Raw genomic sequence first — 15,732 nt, 5'->3', positions numbered from 1 at the left:
CAAAATGTAGATGGAGTGGGGGACCTTGAGCTTCCCTGAGTCAGATCCTTCATTCATTATATTCTGCCCTTTCTTTGAGAAGCTAAGGTTGTCCGCCTGGATGGATCAAATTTGGTCTGATTCAGCACGACTCTGTGTTCATTTCCCATGCTTAGTTGGTTAATGTGCTGGACTGAACTCACATAAACCTGTTTCAATGCTCCTAGCATTGAAGCACACCTCTGTCACATAGAGACTTATGCTGCTCTTGAACTTAATTCTCCTACTTTTCTTCTATCTTCCCCCTTGTGTGTTGAGACTTATTTACATTACAAGCCTAGGGACTAGGACTGTCGAATCAACTATATGTAAAACCGTAGGAGACTTTTTTTTGGCTAAAAGGCAGCACATAAATGCTTCAAATAAGTGAATAAATGACTCTGTTGATCAGGGAGGGCTCCAGTTTCTCAAGTGTGTAACACCAACAATGAAAAAAATAGACTATACAGTAGAGTCTCACTTACCCAACACTCGTTTATCCAACGTTCTGGATTATCCAGCGCATTTTTGTAGTCAATGTTTTCAATACATCGTGATATTTTGGTGCTAAATTCATAAATACAGTAATTACTACGTAGCATTACTGCGTATTGAACTACTTTTTCTGCCAAATTTGTTGTCTAACATGATGTTTTGGTGCTTAATTTGTAAAATCATAACCTAATTTGATGTTTAATAGGCTTTTCCTTAATGCCTCCTTGTTAACCAACATATTCGCTTATCCAACATTCTGCTGGCCCGTTTATGTTGGATAAGTGAGACTCTACTGTAATTCCAAGAATCTTCCAGTCCAAATGAACAGTGGCCGTGCTGGGTAGATTCCAGAAAACCTCAGAAAAAGAGGGGTTTCCCCATAAACTTAGTGCTCTTTCTTGAGTTACCAATGTACCATATATACTTGAGTATAAGCCGACCCGAATATAAGCCGAGGCACCTAATTTTACCACAAAAACTGGGAAAACTTATTGACTTGAGTATAAGAGGGTGGGAAACGCAGCAGCTACGGATCAAATTAAAAAATTAAAAATAGATATTAATAAAATTGCAATATTTGAGGCATCAGTAGGTTAAATGTTTTTGAATATTTATATAAAACTGTAATTTAAGATAATAAGACTTTAAGATAAGACTGTCCAACTCTGAATACCCTATATACTCAAGTATAAGCCGACCTGAATAGAAGCCGGCCAGGACCCTCACTTGAGTATAAGCCGAGGGGAGCTTTTTCAGCCCTAAAAAAGGGCTGAAAAACTAGGCTTATACTCGAGCGTATACAGTAACCATGTTCATCTGCTGCAACACAGACCTGACAACATGTCAGTGAGAGCTTTGTGGGACATTTAATCCATGAAAACTTGTGTCATAACACATTTGTTTAGTCTCATTGTGACTTCTTTTTAAAACAGCTGGCACTTGTATGAGTTTTAGTTAAAAGATAAATAAAACATTGCTTAAAGTTTAAACTCCATCCTTTAAGCCAGGGGTCACCAAACTAAGGCTCGCAGGCCACATGTGACCCTCCAAGGTCATATACCTGACAACCACCCTAAACTTTAGACCAGTTGTTCCCAACCTTTTTTTGACCAGGGACCACTCTCCAACATTTACGAAAAGGGTTACGAATCAGGTTTTGGTCAACTTTAGATTTGGTTTGGTTATTTGGGGTGCTGATTCAGAAAATTGCATTGGATAAACCACATCAGCTCTAGTTTCTGATACAGAACATATGCCATCCAGTAGTCGCCATCTGCTCACCCACAGAAAACCATATTTAATAATATAGAGCTGATGTGGTCTATCCAATGCAATTTTCTGAATCAGCACCCCAAATAACCCCAGGAACAGGTCTAAAAATGAAGACACCAAGGTGCCCCTGCTTCCAGGTGCCACATGGAACGGCTCCATTTAGGATGAGGAAGGAGGAGGAGAAGCAGCAGTCAGGAGGCTTGTTTTTATGCCTTTCAGGGGTAGTCAGCCTCTCATCTCTCGACATCCCGATTGCCTCGGCACTATAAGAGGGTTTCAAGAGACCAGTCACTCTTGTTGCAACAGTGTAGTAACGGTGAGGCTGTGGACCATATTTTAGTTCATTGGGACCATTGGTGGTCCACGGACAACAAGTCTCCTGACTGCTGCTTCTCCTCCTCCTCCTCCTCCATCCTAAATGGAGCCATTCCACGTGGCACGTGGAAGCGGGGACACCTTGGTGTCTTCATTTTTAGGCCTGTTCCTGGGGTTATTTGGGGTGCTGATTGAGAAAATTGCATTGGATAGACCACATCAGCTCTAGATTACATATTTTAGTTCTTTGGAACCATTGGTGGTCCACGGACCACAGTTTGGGAACCACTGCTTTAGAGTAAAAGTCACCCTAAGTATGAAACAATCTGAAGGCACAGAACAACAATAACCCTAATTAACTTGGCTATCTCATCAGCCAAAAACAGACCTATATTTCCCATTGAAATACTAGTAAATTTATGTTGGTTAAAGTTGTTCTGGAGCCCCTTTGGCAAAGTGCATTAAAGCACTGAGCTGCAGACCAAAAGGTCCCAGGTTCAAGCCCCGGGAGCGGCGTGACCGGCCGCTGTTAGCTCCAGCTCCTGCCAACCTACCAGTTCGAAAACATGCAAATGTGAGTAGATCAATAGGTACCACTCCGGCGGGAAGGTGACGGGGCTCCATGCAGTCATGCCGGCCACATGACCTTGGAGGTGTCTACGGACAACGCTGGCTCTTCGGCTTAGAAATGGAGATGAGCACCAACCCCCAGAGTCGGTCACGACTGGACTTAGCGTAAGGGGAAACCTTTACCTTTACCTTTAAAGTTGTTCTACATTTTAAATATTGTATTGTTCTTTCATGTTTTTCACACCGCAAATAAATTACATGCAGAGGAATTTGTTCATGTCTTTTTCAAACTATAGTCAGGCCTTACAACAGCCTGAACTGGCCCTCTGCTTAAAAAGTTTGTAGACCTCTGCTTTAAGCAAACTATTGACGTATTTTTTTTAGCTCAACCACTTTCCCAGCAATGTGAGGATTGGGTTGGGTGGTGGGAGAGGGAGGAAATGCATCACAACAGTCAGTTTCCTACAATACATTCTAAAGATCACCTTGAATTACTGCAAGGCTTATTTTTAGTTGATCAATGCATCAGTTATAATTATTTGCTGGCCGTATAAAATAGCGCTCCCCTTCTCGTTCTCCTTTGCCGCCACCCCTGAGGTTGCCGACCAGCCCTTTCGCACACACCCCCATCTCTGTGTCAGCGATAGGCAAAAGGGGGTAGTCATTTGCATAACTTAATACAAGCGAGGCAGAGCATTAGTATTCAGATAAATGCACTCGTTGCAACTTTGCCAACTTGAGATCACTGCAAATTTGAGTGGATTTCCACAGAGACAACAGAAGGCACATCCCCCAGGCCAGCTTCTGCTCCTGCCAAATTTCAGTCACACAGCTTCTCAATGAGATGACTGCATTTTTAATTTTTTTTATTTTAAAGATGAAGGAGAAAAATCATCTTTTTTCTATCATTCTTGGAGCCAGCTGGAATTTTTTTTGTAATTTTTTTTTGGTTGCTGGAACACCAAGAACAACCCTGAAGCAAAAGAGGAGGGAAATTCGGGCTGGATGGGCAGAAGCTGTGAATGTTTGACAATAGAGAGGTTCATTACATCTATTTCATATCAGATACTTAAAAAAAATACAATAACCAGGACAGATCAGGAACACACAATGAATTCTATAAGCTCTGAACACCTTTGGCTAGGTGAAGAATTGTGCGCCATTTGAAAGCTTTGTTGGAAAGGGAGAAAAAGCGTTATCTTATTCAGTGTTACTAAAATTGCTTGATACAGAATAGAGGCATTTGAAATGCTTTCCAAGGAACTCTAGGGTTCCATAGTGGCTTATCAATGGCTCCTCAATGGAGGGGCAAGCCTTTCCAAAAGGCAGTTCATCCTCCACAACTGATGTCCCTCTGTAAGGAACAAATGGAGGGGAGTGTGTGGAGGTATATGTCAGATCAGTGCATCCTAATCTTTGGCCCTTTTGGATCGCAGCCCCCATAATCCCTTACCATTATCCATGGTGGGTGGGACTTCTGGAAGCCAAAATCCCAAACAACAAAAAGCTCAGAATTGAAAAGCATTATTCTAGGTCAACTCACTCGAATCTAGCTGTTTAGATGTTTTGTGCGATAATGCCCAACCTCCAAAGCCAGCACGTAAGTCAACACATTTGGTTAATGCCCAGATTGGGGAAACCAGAACTTGACAGAATTTGGAACTTAGTTTTTGGACTATAATTCTCAGATCGCCCCTAATCTTAGTCAATGACCATAATGGCTGGAGGTTGTTCCCCATTCATAGATTAATGAATAGCCAGCAGTATAAGCATATCTTAGCCTGCATTGATTTTTTTGTGTCAGGAGCAACCGGAATTGCTTCTGGAGTGAAAGAATTGGCCGTCTGCAAGGACATTGCCCAGGGGACGCCCAGATGTTTTGATGCTTTACCATCCTTGTGGGAGGCTTCTCTCATGTTCCCGCATGGAGCTGGAGTTGATAGAGGGAGCTCATCCACGCTCTCCCCGGGTGGGATTCGAACCTGGCAGCTTTCAGGTCAGCAACCCAACCTTCAAGTCATGAGGCTTTTATCCCCTAGGCCACCGGAGGCTCCTGCCTGCATTGATAAAAGCCAAGGTAAAGGTTAGGTAAAGGTTTTCCCCTGACATTAAGTCTAGTTCTAAGCTGAAGAGCTGGAGTTGTCCACAGTCACCTCCAAGGTCATGTGGCTGGCATGACTGCATGCAGCGTTGTTACCTTCCCGCTGGAGTGAGTAGACCTATTGATCTACTCGCATCTGCATGTTTCCAAACTGCTAGGTTGGCAGAAGCTGAGGCTAGCAGTGGGAGCTCACCCCGCTCCCTGGATTCGAACTGCTGACCTTTCGGTCAGCAAGTTCAGCATCTCAGTGGTTTAATCTGCTGCACCACTGGGGGCCCGCAGTCAAGGCAAGTAATAATCCCCTTATGTTTTGCATTGGTCGGACTGCTGGGGTGCTGTGTTCAGTTTTGGGTGCCTCATTTTAAAAGGTTATAGACAAGCTGGAGTGAGTTCAGAGAAGGGCAACGAGAATGATAAGAGGTATGCAGACCAAACATGTGAAGTGGGGTTGAAGGAGTTCAGCGTGCTCAGACTGGTGAAGAGAAGACCTGAGGCATTACCCTGATTGTATTTTCCAAACACCTCAAGGACTGCCACAAAAAAGAGGGTGCAAGTTTGTTCTTTCCTGCCTCAAACTAAGTCTTAATGGTTCAGAGTTACAGGAGGAAAGATTTGGACTGAGCACTGGAAGGAAAGTCTTGGGAATGGTTCAGCATTGGAACTAGTTTCTTAGGGAAGTGGTGGCATCTCCTTCTCTGGGTATGATACCTGTTGGGATGCTCTAGCAGTCTAGCTGGAATCCGAGATTGAGCAGATGAATGGTCCTCAGGGCCAATAAGGCCCCTTAAATCTTATTTATTGTGTCAGAAGTGATTTGAGAACATACTGCAAGTCACTTCTGGTGTGAGAGAATTGGCTGTCTACAGAGACGTTGCCCAGGAGATGCCTGGATGTGTTACCATCCTGCTGGAAGGCGTCTCTCATATCCCTGCAAGCTAGAGCTAACAGATGGGAGCTCACCCTGTTTCGCAGATTTTAACCTGCAACCTTCAGGTCAGCAACCCAACCTGTCCAGCTGGCACAAGAGTTTAACCCATTGCACCACTGCAGCTCCTCTCGGATTTAATTATTCTAGGTCATAGCAGGACCAAAAGCAAACCTGTGTCAGCAGCTAACATCAACTGAATACTGCATATACTTTAGAAAAGTATGGAGATGCTACATTTTCAAGATCCACTGTTTAACCAGAACAAAAGGCCCAGCAGCCAGAGCCAAGCATAAAAAGAATGGCACACATGTATAGACTCTAAGAATCGAGAAGCGTGTTCAACCCAGGAATTTGTTTGCAACACCAACATTGAATTCACAGCTACGAGGGCCTCCGCACAATCAAAAAGATCCACAAAAATCCATCTCAATTTCAGCAACCTAATTAACACCGTAACCTCATATATCTTCACCTAGGAGGATTTAGTTCTGAATAAACATGCATAGAAAAGCTCTATGGAATGGTAAACATGCCTTTTAGTTGTTCCTGCGTGGTTGTTTATAAAGACAGGAAGCTACAAAACCCTAGCCAATCTACTACAAACCCACTCTGAAATCTACCAGCCACTCATAAAATAAAATCAGCCATCCCTGGTCATTTTAGAAAACTTTCCAGATTCTTTAGCCAAACACAAGAATGAACAGGGCCAGGGAGGTAACATGCCTTAAAAACCAGTATATACCAGTGGTCTTGAAGGTGTGCTTAGTGTCAAGATTTGTTTCCATTGGTGCTTGCTTCCTCAACCTGCCATCCTCCAGCCCTGTTGTTTGCAGATGGGATTTGCACACCAACACATTTGAAGGGCACCAGGTAAGTGAAAAATGCACTAAAATGAATTTCTTCTGTGATGACATCATTATATTCTTGGGGAACGGATGAAGGTTATTATTTATTTGCTTTTTCATGACAGAAAAAGGTGGAATAGAAAGATAGAAATAAAGGAGCATATTAACCAAAGCAAGCCCCTCCATATATAGGTCCAAATCTATATTATTGCAATAACTTTATTAAGCTAACCAAACAGGAAACCAAAATATGGGCAAAGGCAGGTTGCTGAAGTTTTTATACAAAGACTGGAGGGGAAAGTTTGATTTGTTAAAATCCCATAGTTGTTCGTTGTTTGTATAATGTCCTGGGGTGAAATGAGGGAAAGTCCCAACTCCTATCTCTCTGGCACATTGGTAGTTTGAATCTAGGGAGTGGAGTGAGCTCCTGCTGTTAGCCCCAGCTTCTGCCAACCTAGCAGTTGGAAAACATGCAAATGTGAGTAGATCAATAGGTACCGCTCCAGCGGAAAAGTAACAGTGCTCCATGCAGTCATGCCGGCCACATGACCTTGGAGGTGTCTATGGACAATGCCGGTTCTTCGGCTTAGAAATGGAGATGAGCACCAACCCCCAGAATCAGTCACGACTGGACTTAATGACAGGGGAAAACCTTTACCTTTACCTAGGACATTACCAGAGGTTCCTCTTACAGCTCTTATAAGCAACCGCTGCCTTTTTTTTCAGGTCCAAATTAAAAATAGGTCCAACTTGGAAAAAACTAATGATGTCCTCGAACGATGTTGGTTGATTCAGTGTGCTTGCATGAAATGATGAGGAAGGTTGGGCTCTTTCAAAACGAGCCATGTGATGTCATAACAACTTTTATTTCACAGCTTCCTTCTCGATCTCTTCTCGCTAGAACTTGGGAAAATTGCTTTTTTTGGACAATAGCTCTCTGAATTCCCCAGCCAGCACAAAAAGCAAGCCCTACTTTCTATACACACAATACACCACCCTTGTTCTGGAGGAAAAAAAAGGATTGGATTTGACTGGACACAATTTGGTTGATCAGGTCTTGTTGCTGACTTCTGAATCGCGCAGAGGTGTTAGTAAAGGTTTTTTCCCTGTCCAATTCTGGGGGTTGGCGCTCATCTCCATTTCTAAGCTGAAGAGCCAGCATTGTCCATAGACACCTTCAAGGTCATGTGGCTGGCATGAAAAGGCGCAAAAGGGGTTTTTGTACTCACGAAAGTACTTTTCTTTATTGCTAGTGCCATAAATCTTATACTGCTCCAAAATTCTTCCTTTGGTTTCTGAGATTTTAACAGATAAAGTGGAACCCCCATATGGCGTAGTGGACTAAGTGACTTGAAGGTTGGGTTGCTGACCTGAAAGCTGCGAGGTTCGAATCTCACCTGGGGAGAGTGTGGATGAGCTCCCTCTATCAGCTCCAGCTCCATGCGGGGACATGAGAGAAGCCTCCCACAAGGATGGTAAAAACATCAAAACATCTGGGCATCCCCTGGGCAACATCCTTGCAGACGGCCAATTCTCTCCTGACATGGAAAAAAAAAACCTTCCCGTTGAAGTGGTACCTATTGATCTACTCACATTAGTATGTTTTCAAACTGCTAGGTTGGCAGAAGCTGGGGCTAACAGCAGGAGCTCACCCCACTCTCCAGATTCAAACTTTTGAGCTTTCAGTCAGCATGTTCCGCAGCTCAGTGGTTTAACCCGCTGCACCACCGGAGGTCTTAATCAGGCCCAAAAGCAACAATACATCAGGACTTCTGAATCACGCAGAGGTGTTAGTAAAGGTAAAGGTTTTCCCCTGTCCGACTCTGGGGGTTGGTGCTCATCTCCATTTCTAAGCCGAAGAGCCGGCATTGTCCATAGACACCTTCAAGGTCATGTGGCTGGCATGACTGCATGGAAAGCTGTTACCTTCCCGTTGATGCGGTACCTATTGATCTACTCACATTTGTAGGTTTTCAAACTGCTAGGTTGGCAGAAGCTGGGGCTAACAGCAGGAGCTCACCCCACTCTCCGGATTCAAACTTTTGACCTTTCGGTCAGCATGTTCCGCAGCTCAGTGGTTTAACCCGCTGCACCACCGGAGGTCTTAATCAGGGCCAAAAGCAACAATACATCAGGAACTCTCTGCTTGCTACCTCTTCTTCACATTGGTTGGTGACATACAGATATATACAAAGAAGACAAGCTCAGCACATTTGAAATACTATTTCTGTCCTGCTCCACGTCTCCCCCTCTCCTCCCCCTCGGCCTTATTCTCCTCTACTCTGGCTGCTGCCTCTAGCTGCTGGCTGAAGACACACCATTATTAGACACAGCCCCTTTCTCCCCCCCCCCCCACCCCCACCCCCCACCGCCTCCACACAGAGGTTGATTCAATGCCAGCAAGGAGCAGGCACCCCAGGGCAAGAGCGCCACAACCACTCAGGAATCATTAGTGTTACTGCAAAGGGAAGTGGTAGCCGGGGGCCAGGACCAAGCCAGGCGTGTAAGTGTGAACTCAGTCATCCCCTTGACACCTCTGCTTCCCGCCCTACACGTCCTGGGGCCCCTAAACCTACCCCAGGGGCATCTCTCTGTGCTTCCATCATGGCCACTGAAAGCATCTGACAGCAGATGAGCCAGGGTGCCCGGCCAGCTCAGCAAGGTTGCCAGGGCAGCAGGGCCACCCCTTCTCCCCCCCCCCCCAAAGGAACCACTTTCATGCCACATGCCAGGGCGAGGTTGTGCAGGTGTCCTTCTGTCTGTGACACTTTCTCAGGATGGCTCTAGGATGCTGCTCTTGCAAACCAGGGGAGAAGATAAGAGATGCTGGGCCAGGATCTATTCTTCAGTCCACAACCACCAAAGCCAGGCTGTCACTTTCTGCCAAAGCCGTCTCATTGAAACTCCTCTGCTTTCCAGCTGCAGCTCCTATTCCTTCCCAAAGGCGCTCGCAGCTAGTGAAGTTTCCCAGTGGATTGAGCTGCCTGCCGACTAGCGGAGAAATGTGCCTCCTTCCCGTCTTCTGCTTCAGTCAGTCAACCAATGATGCCTCCTAGGCCAGCAGCCTTCCTTGGAAGAGAGGAAGCCTCATGGGGGAGAGTTTGGGTGCCACAAGTAACCCACAGCTTCTCCCCCAAGGATTCCCCTGCAATGTAGCCCAAACACAGTTCTGTTGGTCTCATATACAGTAGAGTCTCACTTATCCAACATAAACGGGCCGGCAGAACATTGGATAAGCAAATATGTTGGATAATAAGGAGGGATTAAGGAAAAGCCTATTAAACATCAAATTAGGTTATGATTTTACAAATTAAGCACCAAAACATCATGTTTAAAAACAAATTTGTCAGAAAAAGTAGTTCAATATGCAGTAATACTATGGAACCTCCGATGGCCTAGGGGATAAAAGCCTTGTGACTTGAAGGTTGGGTTGCTGACCTGAAGGTTGCCAGGTTCGAATCCCACCCGGGGAGAGCACGGATGAGCTCCCTCGATCAGCTCCAGCTCCATGAGAGAAGCCTCCCACAAGGATGGTAAAACATCAAAAAACATCCGGGCGTCCCCTGGGCAACGTCCTTGCAGACGGCCAATTTTCTCACTCCAGAAGCAACTCCGGTTGCTCCTGACATGAAAAAAAAATGTAGTAATTACTGTATTTACGAATTTAGCACCAAAATATCATGATGTATTGAAAACATTGACTACAAAAATGCGTTGGATAATCCAGAATGTTGGATAAGTGAGACTCTACTGTACATATATACAGTAAGAAGACAAGCACAGCATATCAGGGACCAGGATCAGGCACAGAACCTGCATCTTGTCCCTGCTCCTCTATCAATGCTGGCAGCCAGCTACACAAAACCTACATCTGAGCGTGTGCAGAGTGCCTTTGAGTCCCATAAACATCCCTACTACAGTAGAGTCTCACTTATCCAACACTCGCTTATCCAACGTTCTGGATTATCCAACACATTTTTGTAGTCGATGTTTTCAATAAATCGTGATATTTTGGTGCTAAATTCGTAAATACAGTAATTACTACATAGCATTATTTCATATTGAACTACTTTTTCTGTCAAATTTGTTGTATAACATGATGTTTTGGTGCTTAATTTGTAAAATCATAACCTAATTTGATGTTTAATAGGCTTTTCCTTAATCCCTCCTTATCCAACATATCCGCTTATCCAACGTTCTGCCGGCCCGTTTATGTTGGATAAGTGAGACTCTACTGTATTGGAGCACCCGGTGGCAAGGTGGAGTAAAGCTTTGTGACTTGAAGGTTTGGTTGCTGACCTGAAGGCTGCCAGGTTCGAATCCAACCTGGGGAGAGTGTGGATGAGCTCCCTCTATCAGCTCCAGCTTCATGCGGGGACATGAGAGAAGCCTCCCACAAGGATGGTAAAATTAGCAGCACTAATTATTATTTTGTATGCTGGAACTCAATTGACAGACCCAGTCTTTTAGACTCGGAACATGCCCATCTGTATTTTATAAGTGTTTTTATGAATGTCTGATGTAATTTAATAACTTTTTAATTGATTCACATTGTATTGTACAATTTTATATATGTGTTTTATTGTAAGCCGCCCTGAGTCCCCTATTGGGTGAGAAGGGCGGGATATAAATATTTTAATAAATAATAATAAATAAATACATAAATAAAAACATCAAAACCATCCAGGCGTCCCCTGGGCAACGTCCTTACAGACAGCCAATTCTCTCACACCAGAAGTGACTTGGTGCAAATCGCTCCTGACACGGAAAAAAAAAAATCCCTCCTATTAGCCAGAACTCACTCTGTTGGGATAGAAAGGGGAGGAATGAGTCTTTACAGCTCAAGGTTCACGGGTCAATCCGGCCTGCCATGTCATTTAATGTGGCCCTCCAGATGCCGGATTGCAACTTCTGTATTCCTCATCTTTAGCTCTAATGGCTATAGAGGAGGGGAGTCGCAATACTCTAACATCTGGAAGTCTGCAGTTTGTTTGATTTAATCAGGAAAGTGGGGTTTCTAACCTCAGAGCCACAGGTGCCTTTTCGGTGGGAACTTCCATTATCCCCAGATCCTGATCAAAAGTGATGTGAGTGGTGAGCCACACTTGATAAAAGCTAAAGAGCACTAGCCAAGAAGACAAATAGACAGATAGATAGATGGCCTTCTGTATCCATGGATTCTGCATCCATTGATCCAATGTGGGGGGGATAATGGGAGGGTGGGGTGGAAGGAGGGGGGCAATGCCAGCAGGAAGCGTTGGTCCAATTGGGAATGTGAGGAGGAGAGTCTCCAGAAGCGCTTCTGCTTCCCACCAAAGCTGTGCTTTCCCCGGTTGCTGTGAGTTTTCCGGGCTGTGTGGCCATGTTCCAGAAGCATTATCTGCTGATGTTTCGCCCACATCTATGGCAGGCATTCTCAGAGGTTGTGAGGTATAAACTAGGTAAGTGGGGTTTGTATATCTGTGGAATGTCCAGAACTTTTGTCTGTTTGAGACAGGTGTGAATGTTAATTACCTTGATTACCATTGAATAGCCTTTCAGCTTCAAAATTTGGCTGCTTACTGTCTGGGGGAATGCTTTGTTGGGAGGTGTTAACTGGCCCAGATTGTTTCTTTTCTGGAATTCCCCTGTCCTCTGTTGTTCAATATTTACTGTTCTGATTTTAGAGTTTTTTAAAATACTGGTAGCCAGATTTTGTCCATTTTCATGATTTCCTCCTTTCTGTTGAAATTCCCCACATGCTTGTGGATTTCAGTGGCTTCTCTGTGTAGCCTGACATGGTGGTTGTTAGCGTGGTCCAGCATTTCTGCGTTATCCAATAATATGCTGTGTCCAGGTTGGTTCATCAAGTGCTCTGCTAATGTCAACCACCATGTCAGACTGCCTACACTATGTCTGCTAAGTGCAACCAGCTAACACCTCCCAACAAAGGACCCCCCCAGGCAGTAAGCAGCCAGACCTTGAAACTGAAATGCTATTCAATGCTAATCAAGGTGGCCAATGCTAATCACACTTGACTGAAACAAACAAGACTTCATAACCAGCAAGCATGTGGACAATTTCAACAGAAAGGAGGGAACCATGAAAATGAACAAAATCTGGCTACCAGTATTTTAAAAAAACTCTAAAATCAGGATAGTAAATAAAGAACAACACTCAGAAAACAGGATAATTCCAGACAAGAAACAAGCAGGGCCAGCTTTTTTTTCATGTCAGGAGCAACTTGAGTCGCTTATGGAGTGAGAGAATTGGCTGTCTGCAAGGACGTTGCCCAGAAGACGCCCAGATGTTGTTTTTAAAAAAATGTTTTTACCATCCTTGTGGGAGGCTTCTCTCATGTCCCCGCATGGAGCTGGAGCTGATAAGAGGGCGCTCATCCGCACTCTCCCCGGGTGGGATTCGAACCTGGCAGCCTTCAGGTCAACAACCTAACCTTCAAGTCACAAGGCTTTAGTCCACTATGTCATTGAGGGCTCCATCAGGGCCAGCTAACACCTCCCCAGGCAGGAAGCAGCCAGGCTTTGAAACTGCAAGGTTAATCAAAGTGATCAATTGCAACATTCACACTTGCCTCAAACAGACAAGAGTTTGTTATTTGAGAACACAGAAATGCTTGACCACTCCAACAACTATCATCTCAGACTACACAGAGAAGCCATTGAAATCCACAAACATGTGGACAACTTCAACAAAAAGGAGGAAACCATGAAAATGAACAAAATCTGGCTACCAGTATTTTTTTTTTAAAAAACCCTCAAAAATCAGAACAGTAGATGGGAAGCAACACTCTGAGGGCAGAGGAGCTCCAGGGACAGCTAATGACTCTGAACAAAGGCAGGAGATGAACCTTTCCAATGCTAATTAAGGTGATTAACTGCAACATTCACGCTGGCTTTCAACTGGCGAAGAACTCTTCTCACACCCTGGACTCTCCACAGATATATATTAACCTTCCTTGACTAGTTCTCCATGCCTCACAACCTCTGAGGATGCCTGCCATAGATGTGAGCGAAACGTCAGGAGAGAATACTTCAGGAACATGGCCATACAGCCCGGAATACATACAACAACCCTGTGATCCTGGCCATGAAAGCCTTCGACAACACATATTCTCCCCTTCTCCTCTTCTTCCATAAGGTAGATGTGGGCGAAACGTCAGGAGAGAATACTTCAGGAACATGGCCATACAGCCCGGAATACATACAACAACCCTGTGATCCCGACCATGAATATATATATATATATATATATATATATATATATATATATATAGGGGCGAAACGTCAGGAGAGAATACTTCTGGAACATGGCCATACAGCCCGGAATACATACAACAACGCTGTGATCCCGACCATGAAAACCTTCGACAACACATGGCTTGGATAATCCAGAAGCTTGGATAAGTGAGACTCTACTGTATGTGTGTGTGTGTGTGTGTGTGTGTGTATATATGCATATATATAGGGGCGAAACGTCAGGAGAGAATACTTCTGGAACATGGCCATACAGCCCGGAATACATACAACAACCCTGTAATCCCGGCCATGAAAGCCTTCGACAGACAAGAGTTCTTTTTCTCCCCTCCTGGGCCTTCCACAGATATATAAACCCCACTTGCTTAGTTTTTAACATCCCTCCCAACCTTGTCACAGAGGTGGGCGAACGTCAGGAGAGACATGGCCATACAGCCCGGGAAACTCACAGCAACCTATTGAATGGGAAGCCTTGGACAACAGTGTTTGGAAGCGAGGCGAAACGCTGAAAACAGGGTCGGAATGACAACGAAGATAGATGGGCAAAGAAGCTCCGGCTCGAGTTGCGGGACTGATGAGGAAGGGGAGGAAGAGAGGAAGAGAAGGAAGAGAGGAAGAGAAGAAGGCGCTTTGGGTGGGGAAGAGGAGGAGGAGAGGGGAGGCTCAAGGTGAGCCCGCGCCCCTGGAAACCCAACCCGCAGTGGAGGGTCTGCTTAGGGGGAGTCGATTAAGACCCCTCTCTTCCTCCTCCTCGTTCATCCCGAGAGGTGATTTGCGTCAAACCCGCAAGATCGGAGGGAAGGAGAGTTTTCTTCAAGGTCACCCGCGCGCAGCGCCGCTGCCAAAGACAAGAGGACCCTATTCTTTGCAAGAGCCCTTTCCTTTGGGGTAGAACCCCGAAGCCAGACACGTGTCGTGCCCCACTCGACCTTTATCTGGTGCCTTTGGTCCCCTTCCCTAGCGCGCTGCACCCCGAGGCACACCCTCCTTCCTCTTGCCTCCCCCCAAACCCGCGCAGATTAGGAACCGCAACGCACTGGGAGACACGGGGAGATCTAGTTCTGCCCCTTGGGCGCCTCCGCCTTGCAGGGAAGTTGCAATTCGGGTTCCAACCCGGGGCTTTCTTACCGGTGTCCACGAAGTGAGCCAAGGCGAGGGTCCAGGGGAGCAGGAGGAGCGCCGTCCGCATGGCGGGGGCCTGGGGGCGAGGAAGGAAGGGGCGCGGAGGGAGAGAGCCCTTCCTTCCTTCTCTCCTTCCTTCCTTCCTTCTTTTCTCTTCTTCTCTGAAGGTGAGTGAGGAGGATGAGGAATCGGCTGCTGCCACCCTGACCTTGCAAACTGCCTCTCAAAGTGCCCACGAGTCAAGTTGGGAAGCAGGGTTCCACGGCTGTCCTGCGAGCCACCGGAGGACTTTCCCCGCCTCGCTCTCCTTCTTTCCTTCCTTCCCTTTCTGCCGCCTCCCGGGAGATGCTGCTGCTCATTCAGCAGGGCAGCGCCGTTTTCCACGCCCCGCGCGGCTCCGGATTGGCTGCCGCGGAGGCCGCACTCATTAAGAAAAGGAGGAAGAAAAAAAGCACAAAAAGGGAGAAGCGCCGCCGGACGAAGGGGAGAGCGGGGTGGGGAACCGGGGGTGGCTCTTTCTGGCCCCCTGAGCTGGCCAACCCCCTTCCAGTTTCCCCCAGGAAGAAAGGTCTCCTCCTTCCCCACAGCCTGTTGTAACGAGGGGCGAATCCTAGTGAAGGTTACCTTAAAGGTTAGCTGCCTCTGCCTAGTCGCCGCGTGTCCTTGCTTCCCATCCATTCATGTATTCAATAGGAGCCTCCAGATAGCGTAATGGGTTAAAGCAGGGGCCCCCAAACTTTTTAAACAGGGGGCCAGTTCACGATCCTTCGGACCGTTGGAGGCCGGACTATAATTGGCCACCAATAATAATAA

The 15,732-nt window shown here is 45.9% G+C and overlaps 1 protein-coding gene across 6 annotated transcripts in view; it reads right to left on the bottom strand.

Moving 5' to 3' along the window:
• Positions 1–15,267, bottom strand: part of kirrel2 (kirre like nephrin family adhesion molecule 2) — a 100,722-nt gene extending 85,455 nt beyond the window's left edge. For 4 of the 6 annotated variants that reach the window (XM_062962279.1, XM_062962282.1, XM_062962277.1 and 1 more), the window contains exon 1: positions 14,926–15,266. In XM_062962279.1, coding sequence (XP_062818349.1) covers positions 14,926–14,986 — 61 coding nt within the window. In that variant the 5' untranslated portion in view covers positions 14,987–15,266. Of the gene's footprint in view, positions 1–14,925 lie in introns of all 6 variants that reach the window. The other 2 variants (XM_062962278.1, XM_062962276.1) reach the window with 1 other exon arrangement.
• Between the last annotated feature and the right edge of the window lie 465 nt (positions 15,268–15,732).

Source organism: Anolis carolinensis, unplaced genomic scaffold (genome assembly GCF_035594765.1).
Source record: "Anolis carolinensis isolate JA03-04 unplaced genomic scaffold, rAnoCar3.1.pri scaffold_10, whole genome shotgun sequence".
Taxonomy (NCBI): Eukaryota; Metazoa; Chordata; class Lepidosauria; order Squamata; family Dactyloidae; genus Anolis; species Anolis carolinensis.
Note: the sequence above shows the minus strand (reverse complement) of the source record. Positions and strands in the feature narration are given on the sequence as shown.